Consider the following 23,195-nt stretch of genomic DNA (forward strand, 5'->3'; position numbering starts at 1 on the left):
AGAGGTAGGTTCGCCAAGCTTCAGGCAGATTTGGGTCTGATGAGATGCATCATTGGAATCATCCACAACATTTATTAAGTGCCTCCCGGCACATGGCACAGTGTAAGGCTTGTGGGTCTGAGCTTCTCCAAGACAAACCTTAGCGAACATGCTGGTTCTTCTTGATCGGCCTCTGGGGTCCCTCGTTCTGACATTTTAGGATGGAAGGAGAGGGGTCACATTGCCTTAGATCCAGATTCTGAGAAACTGGCTTTGAATCCTGCCTCTGCCTCTTCCTGTCTGAGTGACCTTCCTCTGTTGACCTCAGCATGTTCAGCTGGAAAATGAGGAGCGGGGTCCCCAGAGGTCCTTCCTGGGAGCAGATCAAGGCTCCTGTCATCTCATCCATTGCCTTCTCTCTCTGGGCCACGGTCAGAGGAAATGACCTTTGGGATCCCCCGGGCACAAGCGAGGGCTCCCTCCCTCCGACACTTCAGGGGAGAGACATGGTGCTTCCCTCATTGACCAGCTCCCTGCAACCTCAATCTTGTTTGCAGAAGTTAATTTCCAAAATACGAAGGGAGAGGGAGAGGGGAAAAAAAAGTCTTATCAACTTATCGAGCTCTCTACCCAGCCCTCTCTGCAACAGGGGAGAGAAGGAAGGGGGCGGCTGGTCAGGAAAGACTCTGGATCAAAAAAAAACGATGTGGAGAAAATAAAAGGAAAGAAGAGGAGATCCAGGGAGACTAAAGAGAGGGAAGAAATGAATCAGTCACATTTATAAAGCCCCATAGAGCTCTCCAATCCCCAAACACTGTCTCATTGGTTCTAACCCACAAACAAGGCTGTACGGTGGTCAGTCAGCCAACGACAACCGTAACAGTAATAAAATGACTAGCTAGCACTCATGTCATTTTAAGGTCTACAAAGCATTTTGTTCAAACAACCTTGGGAGGTAGGTGCTGTTTTATCCCCATTTCATAGATGAGAAAACCAAGGCAGACGGAAGTTAATTGCTTTGTCTGTGGTCACATGGCTAATGAATGCGTGAGGCAGGATTTGAATTCAGGTTTTCCTGAATCCAGGTCCAAATATTACTATTTGGAATTGTGCTGATGAATAGGAATACCAAAAAATAAAATAAAATAAAAAGGCACAAAATAGCCCCTGCCTTCAAGGAGCTTGTATTTTAATAAGGACAATCGCACAGAAATTATGTGGAATCTACAAAGTACATAGAAAGTAAAGATCCCACAGAAATAATGAGAATCTATAAAGAACAAAGAAGATAACGATCCCACAGAAATAATGAAGAATCTATAAAGAACATAGAAGGTAAAGATCCCACAGAAATAATGAGAATCTATAAAGAACATAGAAGATGAAGATCCCACAGAAATAATGAAGAATCTATAAAGAACATAGAAGATAAAGATCCCACAGAAATAATGAGAATCTATAAAGAACACAGAAGGTAAAGATCCCACAGAAATAATGAGAATCTATAAAGAACAAAGAAGATAACGATCCCACAGAAATAATGAAGAATCTATAAAGAACATAGAAGGTAAAGATCCCACAGAAATCATGAGAATCTATAAAGAACATAGAAGGTAAAGATCCCACAGAAATAATGAGAATCTATAAAGAACATAGAAGGTAAAGATCCCACAGAAATAATGAGAATCTATAAAGAACATAGAAGGTAAAGATCCCACAGAAATAATGAGAATCTATAAAGGACATAGAAGGTAAAGATCCCACAGAAACAATGAGAATCTATAAAGAACACAGAAGGTAAAGATCCCACAGAAATAATGAGAATCTATAAAGAACATAGAAGGTAAAGATCCCACAGAAATAATGAGAATCTATAAAGAACATAGAAGATGAAGATCCCACAGAAATAATGAAGAATCTATAAAGAACATAGAAGATAAAGATCCCACAGAAATAATGAAGAATCTATAAAGAACATAAAAGATAAAGATCCCACAGAAATAATGAGCATTTATAAAGAACACAGAAGGTAAAGATCCCACAGAAATAATGAGAATCTATAAAGAACATAGAAGATAAAGATCCCACAGAATAATGAAGAATCTATAAAGAACACAGAAGGTAAAGATCCCACAGAAATGATGAGAATCTATAAAGAACACATAAGGTAAAGATCCCACAGAAATAATGAGAATCTATAAAGAACACAAAAGGTAAAGATCCCACAGAAATAATGAGAATCTATAAAGAACATAAAAGATAAAGATCCCACAGAAATAATGAGCATTTATAAAGAACACCGAAGGTAAAGATCCCACAGAAATAATGAGAATCTATAAAGAACATAGAAGATAAAGATCCCACAGAATAATGAAGAATCTATAAAGAACACAGAAGGTAAAGATCCCACAGAAATAATGAAGAATCTATAAAGAACATAGAAGGTAAAGATCCCACAGAAATAATGAAGAATCTATAAAGAACACAGAAGGTAAAGATCCCACAGAAATAATGACAATATATAAAGAACACAGAAGGTAAAGATCCCACAGAAATGATGAGAATCTATAAAGAACACAGAAGATAAAGATCCCACAGAAATGATGAGAATCTATAAAGAACACAGAAGGTAAAGATCCCACAGAAATGATGAGAATCTATAAAGAACACAGAAGGTAAAGATCCCACAGAAATAATGAGAATCTATAAAGAACACAGAAGGTAAAGATCCCACAGAAATGATGAGAATCTATAAAGAACACAGAAGGTAAAGATCCCACAGAAATAATGACAATATATAAAGAACACAGAAGATAAAGATCCCGCAGAAATGATGAGAATCTATAAAGAACACAGAAGGTAAAGATCCCACAGAAATGATGAGAATCTATAAAGAACATAGAAGGTAAAGATCCCACAGAAATAATGAGAATCTATAAAGAACACAGAAGGTAAAGATCCCACAGAAATAATGAGAATCTATAAAGAACATAGAAGATGAAGATCCCACAGAAATAATGAAGAATCTATAAAGAACATAGAAGATAAAGATCCCACAGAAATAATGAGAATCTATAAAGAACACAGAAGGTAAAGATCCCGCAGAAATAATGAGAATCTATAAAGAACACAGAAGGTAAAGATCCCACAGAAATAATGACAATATATAAAGAACACAGAAGGTAAAGATCCCGCAGAAATAATGAGAATCTATAAAGAACACAGAAGGTAAAGATCCCACAGAAATAATGACAATATATAAAGAACACAGAAGGTAAAGATCCCACAGAAATGATGAGAATCTATAAAGAACACAGAAGATAAAGATCCCACAGAAATGATGAGAATCTATAAAGAACACAGAAGGTAAAGATCCCACAGAAATGATGAGAATCTATAAAGAACACAGAAGGTAAAGATCCCACAGAAATAATGAGAATCTATAAAGAACACAGAAGGTAAAGATCCCACAGAAATGATGAGAATCTATAAAGAACACAGAAGGTAAAGATCCCACAGAAATAATGACAATATATAAAGAACACAGAAGATAAAGATCCCGCAGAAATGATGAGAATCTATAAAGAACACAGAAGGTAAAGATCCCGCAGAAATGATGAGAATCTATAAAGAACATAGAAGGTAAAGATCCCACAGAAATAATGAGAATCTATAAAGAACACAGAAGATAAAGATCCCACAGAAATAATGAGAACCTATAAAGAACACAGAAGGTAAAGATCCCGCAGAAATAATGAGAATCTATAAAGAACACAGAAGGTAAAGATCCCACAGAAATAATGAGAATCTATAAAGAACACAGAAGGTAAAGATCCCGCAGAAATAATGAGAATCTATAAAGAACACAGAAGATAAAGATCCCACAGAAATAATGAGAACCTATAAAGAACACAGAAGGTAAAGATCCCGCAGAAATAATGAGAACCTATAAAGAACACAGAAGGTAAAGATCCCACAGAAATAATGAGAACCTATAAAGAACACAGAAGGTAAAGATCCCACAGAAATAATGAGAATCTATAAAGAACACAGAAGGTAAAGATCCCACCGAAATGATGAGGTGTCTATAAGGTGCACAGAAAGCAATCTGGGGAGTCGGGAACCTAGGGGGTGAGGCTGAGAGAGCACAGGGCACAGTTGGGGAGAGTGAGCTCGCATGTGACCAAAGAGCCTTGCTCACTGTATGAGCAAAGCCAGCCTCCGTCTGCCTCCATTCCTTCCCTATAAAATGGGGCTAACCAGAGCAGTAACTTCATAGGGTTGCGGTGAGGACAAAAATGAGAAACGCAGAGAAAGTGATTGGAAACCCAAGACCTGCTCAGCGATCATGAGCCGTCAGTGCTGGTGCCGTTCTTATTCCGGCCATCTGTCTTTGACCGTACTGATCCTGGGCCTTTCTGACCTTAGTGAGGCTCGAGGCCTCCCTCCGAGGCAGGGATTCTGAGCCCTTTTCCTGCCCGGGACCCTCTGCTCAGCTGAAGCCATGGACTTCTTCCCGGAGTCATGTCTTTAAAAGCATCAAATACATAGGATTACAAAGGAAGCCAATTACACGGAAATGTGGTTATCAGAACATTAAAAGAGCAAGTCCGCAAACGCCAGGCTCAGAGCCTCCTGGAGGCCCCTGCGCGCAGCCTTTCCAGCTGAGCAGGATTTTACCTTTGGCGGGTACAGGCTTCGAGAACAGGATCACCTGCACGCCAGAAGGAGGAGCACAAGAGGGCCATGGGGTTGGGACCCATCCGCAGGTAAGTGAGGATTGGCCGGACCAGTCCTGGGAGCTCACGCAGCCCTATCGCCTTCCCCACCTCCAAGCCGGACCTTCTCGACAGTCATCCTACTCAATTCCATTATTTTAACTGAGTTCCTTATTAGAGTTCAAACAATAAGCAATTATTAAGGGCTTACTATGTACTGGACTCCTGGCTAAGCAGAGTAAAAAATACCATCTTATTATACCTCACTGTCTAAGGGGGATATAATTATTAGGTACTTTCTCTCTCTCTCTCTCTGTATATATGTATGTATATACATACATATATGTGTGTATACATGAAATATGTATACATATTTATATCTATGTATTCACAGATATTTAGATATATAGAAATCTCTATAAAGAGATACATCTATATATAAATAGAGCAAGACATAGATACATCCATATATATATTTATCTACATATCTATAAATATGTATTTATAAATATTTGGATCTTTCTATATAGACATATATAGTTATTACACAGATTCTGTATATTATATACATACATATAGATATATACATTCATATATATGTGTATATATACCCCCACACACACACACGTACATAGATTAAGCTGCATGAGAACAGTGACTACATCACAGTCTGATTGAATGATGGATCTGCTAGACAAGGGGAGTTTAGCTGAAAGAAAATAGGATTTAGGTTTAAATAACAAGGATTTACACTGTTGTTTCTCCCCCTTACTCCCTGTGGGACATATTTCCTTTGGCTGTACCTCAGTTTCCTCATCTGTAAAATTAGGGGGTGGACAAAAATGACCTTTAAGGCCCCTTTCAGCGCTAAATTTATGATCCCTTATATGAGCATAGAACATATAACTTGGGCTAGAGGCCCAAGATATAAAAATGAAAAATGGTGGACCCTGCTTCCAAGCGCTTTCCAGATTACACCATTAAAATGATTCAGGCTCAGGTGCATCTTCATCAAACAGCCTCCCATTTACCCATTCCACTTCTGGGTAGCTCTAACTTTTAGTTACATCACGCTTCTTTCTTAGTTACATTGGCTTTCCTGTGACTACCACTCATTGTTCTTGGTTCTCCATTCTGGAACTCAGGAGAACAATTTCAATCCTTGACAGATTTTGACATTCTTGAAGACAGCTCTCAAGTGAAGAGCCCATTCATGGCTTGCTTCTCTTTTCTCAGCTTAAAAAAAACTATTTCAAGGGATCCTTGGAGAGGAAGATGTTTAATCCTTTCTCCCTGTCTTTGTAATTCTGTGGTAGAGACAGAACATGGACAATATCTATGTTCTTTCCTTCCCTAATGTCATTAAGTCTTTCCTCATGATTGTCTAAATAAATTTTTGTTGAAGATAAAGATTATTTGGTTTTGTTTTTCTGGAGATTGGCCTTTAAACTTTTAAATATAGATGTGAAATAATGTTTACATAATAAGGAATTTTAGGTTCTAGAACTTGGGCTTTCAATGAATTGGGCAGGGGGATGGGGGTGGGGGGAGAGGTGACCAGAGACCTGCTCACTTTCGATTGAAGGTGAATTTAAACAACAAACACAAAAATCAGTCCCCCAGAATCTGTGGGAATAGATGGGAGATCTACAAGAATCATGATGTCTTTAAACTCCTGAAATCCTGGGGGACCATGAAGTGAACAGCCATTCTGTTGTGATGCTCCAGTTCTGATCTGGCAGCAAGTCTCACATCAAAGCATTTTCAGAAGACTCAACAACGCTCCCCCCCCCCCCATTCCCAGATGCAAAAAGTCTTCATTGTTTATAAAAAGATCCAAGCAGCAGGAGGTCAGAACCCCTTAACAGGGAATTGCAAAATGCCTAATTCTGAACACAAATGGCTTTCAGAAAAGAGATGGAATTTGACCAGAATCAAGAGAAAATAGGGTTTTTTTCCCCTCAAATACCAAGGAATCACAGGCTCACAGAGCTAAAATTAGAAGGTGCTCTTCAATGCCATCACTTTTTTTTTTTGGAGGAGGGAGCTGTGTCCCAGACAGGTAAAGGGATTTGCTCAAGAACAGGCAGGTATTAAGCAGCAGAGCCATAATGAAGCCTGGGTCCTTTGGCTACATAGCACATCATTCCTTCTCCAGGACCATGTGGCTTCCCTTCAACAACACGGAAGTAATGAAACTAGTACCAAGTTAGCAAGAATAATTAGTTAAAATAAGAAACTCACAGATGGTAGGCGAAAGTGAGCGCTTCATCCAGCGGTCAACTGAGGCCATTCTTTCGTTTGGGGTACGTTGCCCCACTTGAAAACTTGTCTGCTATGGCACTGATACAGAGGATGGAGGCAGCCGGGAGGCTCAGCAGCGAGAGCTCTGGGCCTGGACTGAGGAAAATGTGAGCTGAAATCCAGACTTAGACGCTCACTGGCTGTGTGAGGGCAAGTTACCGCCCCTCTTTCCACCTCTGGAAGACTACTCAGGTCCTCCCCTGTTCTAACCCTATGATTCTCTGATATGATGCTCCCCTGTCCACCAGTAATGGCCAGAAATACAAGGCAGCCATGTTGCAAACAAGCAGAGTGTGTGTGGGGGGAGACAAGCTGAGTCCAAAAGCCAGCTCCCTCTCCCCCACCTGGCTCTTTCCTCCTCAGCCAGTCCTGAGATTCCCCCCTCCAGCAGCTAATTCACTTTCCCACTTAGCCAAGACTGTCGGGTGTCAGTTCTCCCAAGAGATTCTCACCCTGACCTAACCCTAAGTTCTCCTGGCTCCTGATTCAGCCTCTGCTTCTTATCTTCAACAGAAGGGATCACTTTATCTGGGCTCTCTTTGCCCATCAGCAACCTGGGCCAGCCTCGGCCTAGAGAGGATTTGACACTGACTTCTGCAGAAAAGTACAGGGAGCTTCAAAGGATGTAACCCCAAGAGCAATAATAACTTATATAGACCTTTAAGCTTTCTAAGAATGCTTTATGTTTTAGCCTACATGAACCCCACCACAATTCCAGTACGTGCTGTGATTATCCTATTTTATCCAAGAAAAAAATAAGAATAAGAATCTGAGGCTTAAAAAAAGATACAATCTAGGACAGGTTTGTCTCCTGTCTCCAAGACTAGTTCTCTACCCACTATGCTACCTAGTTGCCTCAAGTCAAGTATATGACTTGTTTTCAATGACTTATAAATGGCCTTATCTAATTCCTCCTAAGCAACCCCTTCATCTGCCCTAATGTATGTACAATGGTTGACCCTAATTTTAAAAAAAAGCATGATGCACTTAGCCAACAATTACTTCATCTAAGGTTTCCTTGGGCCACAGCAAGCCGGACTCCTTTAAATCATTCTCCACGAAGACTGAATACTTCCAAATTCTGTAGCATTGCTCAAATCAGGAACCTTCCCAGATAAATAATTTTTCCATAAAAGAAACCAGTTATCATGGAGTTTTATCCAAGGGTTTGGGTTGGTTAAGAGTAATTTTATTCAATCAAGAATCTGTAAAATGGACTAAGAATCCACAGATTTGTTGGTAGCTGACTCAGAGATATCTTCTAAATAGTTTGGACTCTTTAAAATAATCTATCGATATAACTGGAGTCTTATCCTAGAACATGTTGTGAAGTTCTTGTCCCTTTTGGTTGTTCCAACAAGCGATGGGAGTTGAAAAATCTTGCATTATTCTACGAAAACATAAAACCAAACTTTTCTGTGGCCCGTGCTAGAGTATATTTCAGGAGCAACAATCTAACCCACATTTATGAAGGCCCTGATGTGGACAGAACTCTGTATTAGGTGCTGGAAGACAGATGTTTTTTGGATAAGACTAATTCTCTGCCCTCCTCAAATTTCTAGTCTAGTGCAGAATTTAGTGATCTGTAGCCAATGAACTTTAAAAAAATGTATTTTGCTAACCATCTCCCTTGATGCATTGGAAAAGCACAAATTGGATGTCTTGGAATCTGTAGACTCCCAAAGGTGTTCGTGAAACAAAGGAGGTTAAGACCCTAATTTGTGCGTGTATTTGTATGTGGGAAGGAGAAGGGGAAGCAAGGAGAGCGGTGGGCATCTGGGCACGTAATTAATTATAATACTAACATATGTGGTTAGTTTTCTAGAGCATGGGAAACAGTGGGGCGTTGAGGATACAGAACTCATCTCGAAGCTGGGAAGACCTGGGTTTAAATGCTGTCTCTGACCCATAATTTCTGGGGAAATCTAGGCAAATCCCTTTAATAGCTCAGGACACTAGTCAACTCCTTTACACTATATGTTGCAGAGAAGGCATGTGTTCAGTCGTTTTCAGTAGAGCGCCCCATCCATCACGCCATCTAGCTGCTCCTGCAGAGAAGGAGCTGACCTGCATTGCTAGGGAGAGTTTCCTCACCTGGGAGTTCCCTCTCCTTCCAAAGTAGGTCCACTGATTTCTTTAATCCAGACATTCTATGGTACTCTTCCCTTCCCCCCCCCACAGGTGACATTTCGTAAGGGTGCCCCACCCCCCCCGGGCAGCTGCCATGTTAAAAGCCTCTTTTCAAGACTTGGGCTTTCAAAGATTATCTGAGACTATCTGTCCCTATTACTTTGGATGGATCAAGCTGGGTTAACCACAGCTGTTATACACAGCACTGGACCAGTGCTGAAATTTGGGGATCTGGTATTAAAGAATCACCAACTTATGTGGGTCAAACCCTGAAAATTAAGGAACAAGGCCAAGAATGACCTGAGAAAAAGGCAGAGGCCCCTCCATCCAGGGCAAGGAGTGTTATTTCAATCCTTGTAACCAAGCTCTTCATTCCCCCTTCCCCAATCTTCAGGCTTGTTCCTTAGCTCTTTTTCTAACCACATTGAGACATTATGATGATCAAAAACTGAAAACATTTTACAGAAAGACTAGACATGGCCCTAAATAGCAAACATTAGAAGGACTTATAAATATGCATTTTATAGTTTAAATATATATAATATATATATGTGTATATATATATATATGTTTAATATGAGTCTAATTTGAAGGACTCTAGACTCTAAGCATTCAACCAAAGGCAAGCACCTCAACAGCATCCTTCTAATTCATGTCTATTCTGAGCTTCCATCCTGCACCAGAATTGGCAACGAGGCCAGCAATCGCGCACACCGAATGCCATCATGAGCCTGCTTCAGTTCCCATCTCAGTTTGGGGGAGCCCTTGGACGAGAATCTCACCCTATCGGGCTGACACTCCGAGTCGGTACAATGGACTCCATCACACAGGGCTCAGCAATGGTACCGAGCAGCGTCGCTAGCTCAAGTCCCACACTCTAATTATCCAGTTTGCTAAAACTACTAGTCAAAGGGTACACGGTAACTTCACAGAGCGACACTCGAAGCAAACCAGAAAGAGCACGGCCGGCATGTTTCTCCGAGGGGGCGAAGGAAGGATTTCACGGGAGACACTGAGATTCAAGGGGCCTTGAACTGGAGAGGGGAAAAAGGAGCCCGTGCCCTGCCAGCAAAAGCTTAGCTCCATTCTGAGTTCATGAAGCTGATTCAATCCCACATCTCAGCAAATCTGATTTATTACATCTCTGTCGAAAGGACCTCTGGCTTCCGAGGTCTTTGCCTTTGAAACCAAGGCTCCAACATAAAATCACACAGAATCAGGCTTTTAAATAGATTCCCACCCCCACCCCCAAATTTGAAATATCATGACTCAATGATTCTTCTTTCCTCTAAGGAACAGTAGCAATACACAAATAAACACAAATGTTACAATATCCCCGCTAAATCCAAAGAAATTAAATTCTGGCCACATAAATGGCTACACTGAGTTAAACATGTCCCTATTAACCCCTTAATTTACATATGGGGGAGTTTCTTTTAACCCACTCCTCCATCAGAGTAGAGAAAGAAATGGTCCCCCCAGCACAAATCCTGGATAACATGGAGATAATGCATGATCTTCCGCACTGGTAAAATCTAGGCTGGGAACATAAATTCTGCCTGTCATCTTAAAGAAGGCCAACAGTTTTGCCTCATTCCCTTGTGGGAAAATGGAGAGAGAAGGGGACAAAAAAAAAAATCAAAGCCAGCTCTAGTCAGTCTGTTTATTTCCCCATCAGTTTAATGGCTGTGTGTGTTTTAAAGGTGTCCTCAGGCTGTTACTCTCTCAGGGATGAAAAGGCAATTAAATTCAGCATAATATAGTTCATAATGCATCCACACAGGAAAAAGTTCCTCTTTCCACTAAATATCCAGCTTGTCAACACCAGCGGGGAGTTGTCCTTTCATGACTGACAGAGGGCCGATTGCACAGGGTTAATAAGCCTTGGTGCAGCAAAATGGGGCTTGGAGCTGGTGAGGATGGGAAGCTTCAGAATACTGTCAGATCTCACAGAGCCCAGCGGCCTTTCGGTACGGTTTCATATTTAAAGCCGGAGATTTTTGGCTCAAATGTTGCCAAAGGGAGAGACAGCCAACCATATCCCAGTCGTAGTGGGCTACTTGGGTCCAGAATCAGTCAACTGAAACATAGCTTTACTCTTGAAAAAACAACTCAGATGCAGAGGGAGGAAAAAATAACCCAGTCTGATTCTGAGTTGTTGTGGTTGTTTAAAAAAAAATCACCTAAAAAAAGACAGGTCCTCATGTGGGTAACTTTGTCAGTGACCTCTCTTGGGTAATGCTGAATTCAGAAAATGAGTTTCCATTGTAAATGATTAATCAAGATAGCCCAAGGAGCCCAGCCCAGAAAAAAAGCCACCTTCTCTCTCCTAACTTATTTGCAAGCTTTTCCCTGGGAGGAGACTTCAGGGGTCTCGCTCTCTCTCTCCTCTCTCTCTCTTCTCTCTCTCTCTTTCTCTCTCTGGTCCAAAAAACGAAAGGGGAGAAATCTGTGTGCTCCCAGCTAAGGAGAAGCCCTGGGATCTGATTCCTGAATCTGCCTCCAGTCTGCTGCAAGTGGACATGCAGCCTTGGAGCCTGGCAAGAGGCTGCAAACAGGTCCTGGGCAGGAGCCCCATTCGCACCCCGATTTCAGGGAGGACCATGGGTCCCAGACATCCCGGGCGACCCCGGGCCTGAGGAGCCATCCCAGGGAACGGGGCAGGGGGAGCACCTACCTTCCATCATGGTGGCAGAATCGCATTCCTCAATTTCCAAGGAGCCTGGAAAAACACGGGAAAATAGGATCCTGGTTACGGTGGAGTCCCCCTCCCCCCAGCTAACCCCCCCGCCTCCGCCAGACGGGAGCCGGACCCCGAGCGGACGGGAGCTTGCTCAAAGCGAGCGGCAGGCCGTGGATGCGGCTGCCCTGGACCACCTCAGGATGGCAGGAAGATGCTGGAGAGAAAGGGACAGCTCGCTGAGCTCACACGCCTGCCAGGAGCTCAGCCAATCCCTTCCTGCCTGTACCTTGTCACATGGTAGCCAGCTCGCATCTCCTGACACAATACCCCTGGAGAGCACACAAGAACCTATTTCTCATCCCCATCCTCCGTGCCCCCCCGCCCTCCCCCCAGCCTCCCCAAACATACAACCCTGCTCCTACCTGTGACGCACTTCCCTCGCTGCCCCGGCTGCCTCTAATCCTATTGCAGCGGCGGAGCGCAGGGAAGGGGATTAATTCCCGGGCCCTGTCAGATGCAGGGGTGGGGGCGCGGGGCAGCTGGGAGGGACCATTCCTGCAAAGGGCAGCTAGGGACCGGCGCGAGCGGCGCCCGGGACGGCCGGGAGCCCCGAGCCGCGGCTCCGGCCCTGCGGCTCCAGGCAAGGAGGCTTCAGCGGCTGGGGCGCCCCCAGCCCCCACACACAGCTCCGAGAGGGGAGGGGGAGGGCGACCTGGGCGACCTGGCCGGCCCGGGCAGCTTCAGCCGCTCCCCGGCGATTCGAGACAGAATCAGCCCGGCTGACGTCACTTCGTCAACAAACACTCTCCCCACCCCAGGCACCCGAAAGGGGCGATGCGGAAGAAATCCCCCCCAGCCGCCTGGGACCGAGAGGGCCCAGCCCCCGAGTCCAGGGCCAGGGGATCGTCCCGGACACAAAGAAACAAAAGGAAGACCCCGCGGGGACCGGCCTGGCCCGGCTGGAGGTCATATGGGAGGGGGCAGGGCAAAGGCACAGAGAGGGAGCCCGAGTGGAGGCGCCCGGCAGCCCACAGTGGGGAGGGGGTCAGTGCTGCCCTGTACGGAGGTCTGTGCAGCAGCGGCTGTGGCGCCCCCCCTCCTTTCGCCCCCCCTCCCGTGGGACTCTCTGCCCTTCTTTGGGGAAGATGGGCACTGGTTCCTCTGGGAAAGCTGCCCACGTCAGGTCCAGCGTGGGGACTGTTAGGTGCCATCTGAGAAGAGATAGGTGACAAGTTGTGAAAGGGGGAAAGGGAGACAGAGACAGAGACAGAGAGAGAGGAAGAAGAAGAAAGAGAGGAAGGAAGGGAGGAAGGAAGGAAAGAAGAAAGGAAGGAAGGAAGGAAGGAAGGAAGGAAGGAAGGGAGGCAGAGGGAAGGGAGGGGAGAGAGGGAGGGAAGGAGGGAGTAAGGAAGAAAAGAAGGAAGAAAAAGAAAGAAAGCTGGAGAATAAAAGTGCTTATTAATTTAAAAATTAAATGAATTTTTTTAAAGGAGGTGAAACTGGGGAGGATTTTTGTGGGTGCAGGGCTGCTGCAGACCCAGGTGGAGGCTGCCTTCCTGGCAGGTGATTCCTTCTTTCTCTCCTGCAGTTGTATCTCGCTCTGCCCTCCCAGAGTTCAGCAGAGAGTCATAGTGTCTCAAAGGGGCTGTAGGAGCCTTTCTGCTTGAACAGGTACTAGCCGGCTTCCAGCTCTGCAGTGAGAGACTTTGTCCACCTGTAATTATGGCTGCTTATAGAGATGGGAAAATGGGAGGATGGGGGTGTCATTAAGATCATCCAAGTTCAAATCCTGCTTGGGACTCAGCTGCCTCATCTGTAAAATGAGGAAAGTTAGACTAGATAGCCCGAAACTAAGATTCCTGTGAAACTCCAAGGCTGGTGCTCTCCTTCTCCTTGGAGAAACAGCTTGGCTCGAGTCAAAGTCCTGAGTTCAAGCTCTGACATAGCCTGACTGTGTGACTCTGGGCAAGTCACTTTGCTTCTTTGACCCTTAATTATCTCATCTGTAATTTGGGATGAATTAATATTTGTATCATAATGTTATTTTTGAGCCAGCTTGGTTCAGAGAATAGACTTCCTGCCAGCCACATACTGGCACAGAAAACCACAAATGAACATTATCTGTGTTATATTGTATTGTTATTTATTTTGTGAAACATTGCCCTGTTCTAGTTTAATCAGGTCCAGGCCACACCCCAGGTGCTTTACCTAGAGCATAGCTCTGACACCTTTAATTTAGAAGGTAGAGTGAAGAAGGAGCTGGGTTTGGATGGAGCTTCTAATATTTGTTGGCTATGTGACCCTGAGTCACTGCCATCTTTTCATGCCCCAGACATCTCACCAAAGTTTTAAAGAGGCAGAGCAAGTGCTGATCAGCTGGGCCAGAAGGAGGCTCCATTTTTACACCCAAAAACCCAACCGAACCCAACTGGCCCGATAGCTCACATTATGTAGCCTCAGTGGACAAACCTTTTATTTAACATCTCACTGTGTCTGAGGTACAAGAGATACAGAGACAGGACTGAAAAGTTCCCACCCACAGAGTAGTTTACATTCTGTGGAGAGACAGCAAGTATCTCCATTGGTCTAGAGAGGTGATTTTTTGGGGGAGGGAAAGGGGAAAATACTTAAAACTGAGCTTCATATATCAGAAGAGGCTTGCCTATATTAAACTCATTTAATCCTCCTAACAGCTCTATGGGATAGGCATTTTACAGATGAGGAAACTGAGGCTGGGTAGTAGAATGTAATTTGCGCTAGAGTAAGGGTTGATATGTGAGACAGGATTTAAATCTCTGGTTCCAGTTCTCTGTCCACTTGAGCTAATAAGACAGTTGTGAGAAGTGCTTTGTGAATTGTGTGAGAAGTGCTTTGTGGATTGTAAAGTGCTTTAGAAATGTGACTCCCCTTTCCTCATTAGCCACAATTTGAGAGGAATTCATATAGGTTGATGACCTTTGTAAAGAACGTTAGTGTTTGTGAACCGTATTTCCCTTCATGATCTCTTTAGAGATTATCAGGAAGGAAAGAGAAATGCTAGCCAGATGATCCTATTTCTTAGGGCCTTTGAAACCAACTGTAGTAGGCAGGTCATGGAAAGAGGCATTTTAATATATATACAGTGTGTGTGTGCGTATTAACAATATTATGTCATTATTATATGTGATATATAATTATAATACACGTATATAATTATAATTAAATATACAAAACAAGATTCCCAACTGGCTTTTTAAATCAAAAGTGCGAAGCACTCAGGCTCCTGTGTGCATTATACTCCCTATTTACAGAATGGGAATGTGAGCAGCATGAGGTTTGTGACAAGACCGCACAGCTAGGAAATGTCAGAAGGATACTTTGAAGGCAGGCTTTCCTGGCCTCAAACAATCAATCAGCAAGCATCTATTAAGTTCCTTCTATGTGTCAGGCACGATTTGAGGGAAGGAAGAAGGAATCCACCTCTGATCTCGAGGATGTCATGTCCAGTGCAAAAGAACTGGAAGAATTATGGCTCTGGAGTTAAGGATCTGGGTCCAATAACCATCAGTCAATGACTCCTTCATCCACTGTAAAGGAGGCAATTAGACTTCTTGGTCCCTCGGGTCCCTTTAGATTGCCATACAACATCATAGAAGTACATATAAAATGGGTATAAGCCGAGGGCTTGATGGCACTCTGAAGGGAAACAGGGAAGAGAGGGGGAAAAAGAACCTTTTCAGAATCCTCTGGCACTAAAGGCAGACACACAGCCATGCTTACGTCAAATCTGTTGCTAGAAAGAGTCCTACCCATCTCACTGTGTTGTTGTCAGGCTCAGAGAGAAGGAAAAAAAAGAGGCAGCATCACAAAGTGTGTTGGACACAGCAAAGACACCTGCGTTCGAATCATCCCCCAGACGAAAGTTAAGTCTGTAACCCTGGTCTTTTCTCATGCTGCTGCCTCTGAGACAGAAAGGTCTATTTCATTAAAAAAAATAAATAAATTCTATGGTCTGCTGTACTTCTCCAATCCGGTTTATCAGGACTTGATTTGAGGAACTACTACAAAATGCACTCCTCAATGAATTGTGTGAAATGATGTAAAATAGTAAAGGGAGTAATTAAGACATAGGTGGTACAGTGGATAGAGGAATCAGTCTGGAGTCAGGAAAACTTACCTTCCTCTAGTTGTGTGACTTTGAGCATCCTGTTTGCCTTAAGTTTCCTCATCTTTAAAATGAGTTGGAAAAGTAAATGGCAAACCACTCTAGTATCTGAACAATTAAGATGCATTCAGGTGAGTGAGTCTGCCTCTTCTCATCCCCCTGTCAATGGGGGAGGGGAAATAGAGATCCTGGGATGATGCAAGAGAAGGTATCACCCAGGAGGTGTGGATGAGGTGGGGCTGGGGAGGAACTGACCTGGACCAGGTTCTGGGGAGACGGCTGACTACCTGGAAGCTGTTTGTGTTCATTGGTTATTCTTGCAATCTCAGTGCTAAATGGAGTGGTTTCTACCCTACTGAAATAAAGCCTAGGATAGAAGGGTACCCAGGTAAGAAACATACCCAAGATGTGTCAAAAGGTAAACGTAACATTCAAAAACTGTGCAGTCTTTTCAAACGCTCTTTTATTTTATTATTTGATTTTATTTCCTTTTTTTTTCTGAGGCAATTGGAGTTAAGTGACTTGCCCTGTCTGGAGGTCAAATTTGAACTGGGGTCCTCCTGACTTCAGGGCTGGTGCTCTATCCACCGCGCCACCGCTGCCTCCACATCACTATTTTATTTTATTTTATTTATTTATTTCCTTTTTTGCTGAGGCAATTGGGGTTAAGTGACTTCACAACTAGGAAGTATTGTGTCTAAGGCCAGATTTGAACTGAGGTCTTCCTGACTTCAGGGCTGGTGTTCTATCCACCACGCCACCTAGCTGCCCCCACATCACTATTTTAAATCTCTGCATCCTCTGAATTTCTGCATCCTGTGACAAAGCACTAACACAGCCATCCTAGTCAGAGATCTGCTGTGCGGTGGGTTCTTTTTGTGGCCATCTCATCTCATAGACTAGAAGCCCCTCAAGGACAGGAATCCGAATTGGCTTTTGTCTTCCCTTCCTCCCTCCCTGCCTGGCACAGTCTAAGGCATTTTTTTTGAAACACGTACTTTGCCCATCACTTGTTCTTTTTCCCATTAGGACTGATATTTATTTAGTGCTGATAATGGAGAGCTCCCTTTCATCTTTCGTAACTGACATTTGTTCTCACTGAAAAAAGCTGAGGATTACTAAAAGGAGATAGAGCTAAAAGGGAAGATAATGAAAAAGATTGTCTTTAACAAAATAAACTGGTGTAGCCACAGTCACCCATTGGACTGAACAGATGATGAAAACTGACAGGAAAACTACTTTTCCCCCCTGGGAGTACATAGATCCAATGTCTTCTGCTTTTCAGAAGGCAAGTTTCCCAGATACTTAGAAGAAAGCCATTGAACTATCTTCCCTAAAACCCCTCACAATGATCTTATTTTAAAGGGGCTGGGAATTCCAGAGCAAACGCCATTTTCACCTGCAATTCCACAAAGATTTTTTTTTTTCCTGAGCACAGACTAAGCTATCATGGGCTAGCGGAAGAGGGAGAGAGGGGAGAATAGGAGAAATAAGAGAGCGTATCTGCCCTCTCGGAACTGATAATTTCTTTTCTAGCCATTTCTTATTATTCCCTTGCATGTCTATATTATGACTCCAAAGGGTCCCCAAATCTGAGGTTATGTCTGGTCTCTGAGGCTCCCTGCTGGGAGGGCACCTTCCTCCCTTAATCTCTGGCTTTTTCAAGCTTTTTCCCCTGACACCATCCAAATGGTTAGCGCTCTGGCTCCCGACATCACAAGATACCAACCTGCTTCAATCCCCATCAGAGCATCCACTTGGAACATCCCAGTGATCCACCTGTTCCAATGGACCCTCCTCACCCTCCACCTGTCCACTTTCCTCTTTCTCTGGCTGCAGTGATCAAAGCCAAAGAATCATTGGTTTTGGAAATCCCACATCAACTGGCTGTTTAATACATTGACTCAGCCTCCTTTTTATACCTCAGATCCCAATCCTCCTCTGGGTCCCTAATCCCATATATGTTGCTGCCCTCATCTTTTAGAATATATATTCTTTGAGGGAAAGATTGCTCTATGTATCTTCTTTTCCAGAGCTGAGTACTGAATAAATGCTCCATAAATGCTTCCTCCTTCACTCATTCACTCTCTCCCTCCTTCCACCAATCTGCTGCTTAACCAAAGAGGCTTCTGGTCACTTTAGACCAAATTGGCAGACTGGCTGGAGAGAAGGAAAGAATGAAACCATATTAGCGGCTCCTATTTTTGTAGCATTCTAAGGTCTAATTAGGTCAACAAGCATTTATGAAGCACCTACTATATGCCAGGAGCTGTACTAAGTGCTAGGGATACAAAGAAAGACAAAGACAAAGACAGCTCCTCCCTTCAAAGATCTCACAATCGAATAGGGAAGACAACTGGGAAACAACGATAGACAAATAAAACAGAGACAGCATAAACTGAGGGTAATCGACAGAGGGAAACAAGACTCAGGAAGAAAGGGGCTGATAAATTGAATTATGTATGCTATGTTTTCAGATATATTTATTAATGTGTCAAAGGGTGGACACCTCCAGTGTGGGCTGGCAAGGGAGGGAGGGAAGAAGGGAGACAGTTCAGAACTTAAAATGTAACAATAAATAAATTTAATCTATTTTTTTTTTAAAAAGAAAGGTGTGGAAGTATAATTTCTCCAAGGGGGTTGTTTACAAGATTGGCACAGATTCTATGAACAGGAGTCCTTCCCATGAGGACTGAGCCTGGAATCAAGTCCTGAGTTCAGATCCAGATGCCAACACTAGACTCTGGGGCAAGTAACTTCACCTGTGTGACTCAGTTTCCTCAACTAGAAAACTGGAATACTAATAGTACCTACCTCTTAGGGTTTCTGTGGGAATCAAATGAAAGCCTAATTGTGAAGGACTTAGCACAGTCCATAGTAGGCACTAGATAAACACTGATTCCTGCCCATCCTCCCCACCATGCACAGGGGGGAGGAAGCACTGACAGCATCTATGGTGACCCACCCTTCCTCCCTCTCCCTCTTCCTCCCCCAAACATAAACATTCAGAGATTAAAGTCACTTCTTCCAATGACATCCCAAAGAAAACCATCTGCTTGGTTTGGAGAACAGGTGTAGAGCGGAATGAGAACTAAATGAAACGTTAGGTAGGGAGGGAGAGAAATTAACTGATGGCAAAAAAGGTCATGGAAGGAATCTGCTCCGTGGCTGGGGGAGGAAGCGAGACTTAAAGAAAGCCACATGACACCTATGTTGTGAGTCATAGAAACCAGCTATTCTTAGCAAACTTTGTTTATCTAGACCTCCTACCTTATTAATGAATAGCTCACAAAGAGAGGCAGGGAAGAGTTTGAATGATAATAATAATAGCTAACATTTATATAGCATTTCAAGTTTACAAAGTACTTCATCTAGAGCCATATCCATATATCTGTTTAAGTATATGTGTATAAAGGTCTATGTATATGTGTATATACAACACACATATATGTATATATAGGGATGTAGATGAAGTATTTTGTGTATATGAAGATACATATTTATACACTTGTATAGACACACACACACATATATACATGTATGCATATGCCAGGTGATGTCTTATATATAAGCATCAACAACCCCTGTGAGGTTAATGCTATTATTAAGCCATTTAATAGATGAGCAAACTGAGGCTGAAGTCAAATGTTAAAGCACTCCCACTTGTCCACCCCTTCCTTGCATATGGCTAGTACAAGTATTATAATCTCTATTTTATAGATGAAAAAATGGAGGCTAAGAAAGGTTAACAACTTTTCTTCTAGTCACTCAGCTAATGCTATATTTGTGTGATCTTGGTCTTTTTCACCCCCAGCCTCAGTTTCTTTATCTGAGAAATGAAGGGGGGAGGGTTTTTTCCAGGTTTAGATTGTATAACTTGTGTGACTCAGTTTTTTCATTTATAAAATGAAGCTGTGAGATTAGATTATTTCTAACATCGCCAGTTAGATTTTATGAACAAATCAGCAAGCAATGGGATATTTTCCTGGGAGTGAGGCCCAGGATCTTCATACTCTGAGTATAAGGTGTTTTCCTCTAGACCACTGAATTCAAATGTGGGGGACTTTTCACTGTTAAGGAGTCCTAGCCAATGGAAGAGCTACCTCCCCCTTTTGCAAAGCATACAAAACCCCATTGGATGTCTCCAAAATATCAACACTGAGATAGGTGGGGCAAGGACCCCTTTTCATGGAACCTTCCGATGGGAGGGAATTAGAATGTCCCAAGCTCTGAAGAGTGATGATGAGGATGAGTCTGCTCAGGCACTGTGCTAAATGATTTACAATTATTATCTCACTTGAATAGCCGTGCTTCAAATTCACCATACTTTCCAGCTAAATGCGATGTACCTTGGAAGGAAACATATGGAAAAACTCAGTGCTGCAAGTTTCACTAAGCCATTTATAAAGACTTAGCTCTGTAAAATCTCCACTGCTCTTCTCCATATATGTAGCTCAGGGTCCTTGTTTTTCTCACCCTCTGGTCTTGGGGAGATTGTTTAAAAGCCCAGGCAGGATTGGGGTATTTAGAATTAAACTAGTCCTTTCCTTCTCCCTCCTAGGTCACTACCCAGGGCAGCTATGATACCATCTGCAGCAGGTCGCCCATTCAATCGTTTGAAAAATAAAAATAAGAACAATAATTGCAACAACAATAATGATTTCATTTTAGTTGACCTTCCCAGAATCACAGAATTAAACAGCTCCCTTTGTGACTTTTAGCTATTGTTAGTTCTGTATCCAGGGGCCAAATGGGACACGTCTAAATCTTCTTCCACATCAGTATTAGAAAAGAACTACCATGTCCCTTCTGAGTCTTCTCCAGGCAAAAAATCCAAAGTTCCTTTAGCTCATTCTCAGAGTGGACACAAAGCCCTTCTTCATCCTTGTTATCTCCTTTGAATTCTCTTCAGCTCATATATCCTTCAGAACTTGTGGTGTCCAGAACTAAACACAATATAACATAGGCGGTCTGGCCAGGGCAGGATGCAGAGAAACAGTCACCTCCCTATTCCCAAAAATGATACCCCACCTACTTTAGCCCAAGATGATATTAGCTTTCTTTGGTTGCTATAGTATATACACTATCAATCCACAAGTTGCTTAAGATCCACTCAGATACCCAAGAGATCTTTCAGAGTAACTGCTGTCTCGCCATGACTAAAACTTCTACTTGTGAAGTTGATTTTTGTATATGAGTATGAGATTTTATATTTGTTCTTCAATTTCATATTGTTAGATTCAGCCCCTTACGCTAACCTGTCAAAATCTTTTTGGATCCTGACTCTCATCTGGTGGGTTAGCTATCCCTCCCAGCTTGCTGTAATCTGCAAATCGGATGGGCGTGCCATCTGTGTTTTATGCAAGTATAGCCTGGGTGCCTCACCGAGCCCCACCTTTCCCCAGGCTCCCTCTCTCCCAGCTGGGACTGGCCTGTTCATCCCCAATCGGCACCCATCTTTGGCAAGCAGAGACCCAGAGGGGTCTACACCTCCTCAAAGCCTCTCTCGGGATCCTAAGGACACCGGTGATAAAAGGATGGTGTATCCCTAACAAGCCACTGAACTGTATGGACATGTTTCTCATTTACACCAAAAGCAATCAGCAACAGTAACTCTATTGACTCGAGATATAAAACAGAAAAGATAAGGCGCAAAAGTGATAATGATCACAGTGTTAATCAGCAAAAGGCAAAGGCAGGAGTAATTCTTCAGTTCAACAGAGGCAAAAGCAAGGACAATTCAAACGCTGTAGTCCCACCATCAACTTTGGTCACACTGTTTAGAGAGGCGCAGGAGTATACCACACCAAGCTGCCCCTCCACTAGGTACCCCCCTTCCAGTCATCTCTTCTGGCGGACAAAGCTTTCTTCTATCTCTAGCTGATGAAACAGTGACAAGCACTTTTAGCTCACAGACACCCTTAAGAGTCTGCTGAAAGAGCATGATGCTTTTATACAGTCCATTGTACTTGCTCAGTGACTTGCAGATCCCTTAAATCAGAGAATTACAAAGCTCCTCCTCAGGTCAGCTCTCTGGGCAATGCAGATAAGCCCAGGCAGATCCTCACTCAGTAGGATTCTGCTTTTTCCAATCAGCTTTTATCAAACCACGGCTCTTTTCTAAAAAGCACAGCTTGTAGCAAAACAGATGCAAAGCCTATCTTTCTAACCCAGCTTTTAACTCTCAGACCCTTTAAGGAAAAAGTACACTCCTCAAAGGTTTCCACTAGCAATTTGCAGATAGTTCTAGAGAGAAATATGCTCAGATAACTCTATAAACTGCAAGAGATGAGGAATCATTTCTCTTCCAATTAGCACAGCAGCTGAAAAGAGTTTCTTTTTCTGACCAACTAATCAAACAGTGCTTTGTTTCCCCCGATAGGTTTCTCAGCAAAACATCTGAGAAGCCTGATTTTCAATATTCACCTATTTCAGCTTGATTTTTTGATGACTGAATTACTGAAAGTCAGGCTCTTCAGTCACCCATTTCAGTGGGGGGAGTAGGGGGTGTGTGTGTATGTGGGGTGCTCATGGAGAACTAGCACCTTTGGAGTGAGAGCTTGCTTGGTCCTTTCAGGACTGCTCATCCACTTTAGGTGTCTACCTGTCACCCAGCACTCATCTGGGGCTCCAAGAAGGTGTAGCAAGAATTGGTGGCCACCCCTGATAAAACTGTCTCCAAGATGGGCTAATCAGCATGAGGGATGAATGACCTCATAAGTGAATTATGGGTAGGTCTATTCCAAGTATATAAAGACTTTCCCTGGTGGAATGGAGTCATGGAAACACATTGTTCCAATGGCCAGAAAGGTGAATAAAGCAGGTGCTGTGGGGTGAGTCTTAAGATACCCAGGCCTTCATCACCAGTTATTTTGACTTTTGTCCTCTAGTGGACTTCAATGACCTTGGAAGATGAGAAGAAGGCTGATGGCTTTGGGCAGCTCTTTCTCAACTTATGTCTAATTCGTGTGCAAGTCAAGACGTAAACTTGATGGCTGGGAGCAGCTTCTTGCCTCTCCTTCTATGTCTTCTCTTTCCAGATTCCTAAAATATTCCCTGCACTCAGTTTACTCTCTTTTTCTGGTCATCTCTTCTCATGAATTTTTGTTTGTAGCCTCTGAGTCAAATCATTGCCTCCTCATAAGCAGTGACTCATCTCTAACTAATGATGTGAAAAGGAATGATTCCACTTCTTTTGAGGTATCTCTCCAGACATCCTTACACAATATTTCCACAG

General features: G+C 43.1%; 1 protein-coding gene across 5 annotated transcripts in view; it reads right to left on the minus strand.

The window, feature by feature from the left end:
- Positions 1 to 23,195, minus strand: part of SGIP1 (SH3GL interacting endocytic adaptor 1) — a 278,616-nt gene that overhangs the window by 215,937 nt on the left and 39,484 nt on the right. For all 5 annotated transcript variants that reach the window (XM_051999484.1, XM_051999486.1, XM_051999483.1 and 2 more), the window contains exon 3: positions 11,809 to 11,853. In XM_051999484.1, the coding sequence (XP_051855444.1) occupies positions 11,809 to 11,853 (45 nt within the window). The remainder of the gene's footprint in view (positions 1 to 11,808; positions 11,854 to 23,195) is intronic.

Source organism: Antechinus flavipes, chromosome 4, assembly GCF_016432865.1.
Source record: "Antechinus flavipes isolate AdamAnt ecotype Samford, QLD, Australia chromosome 4, AdamAnt_v2, whole genome shotgun sequence".
Taxonomy (NCBI): Eukaryota; Metazoa; Chordata; class Mammalia; order Dasyuromorphia; family Dasyuridae; genus Antechinus; species Antechinus flavipes.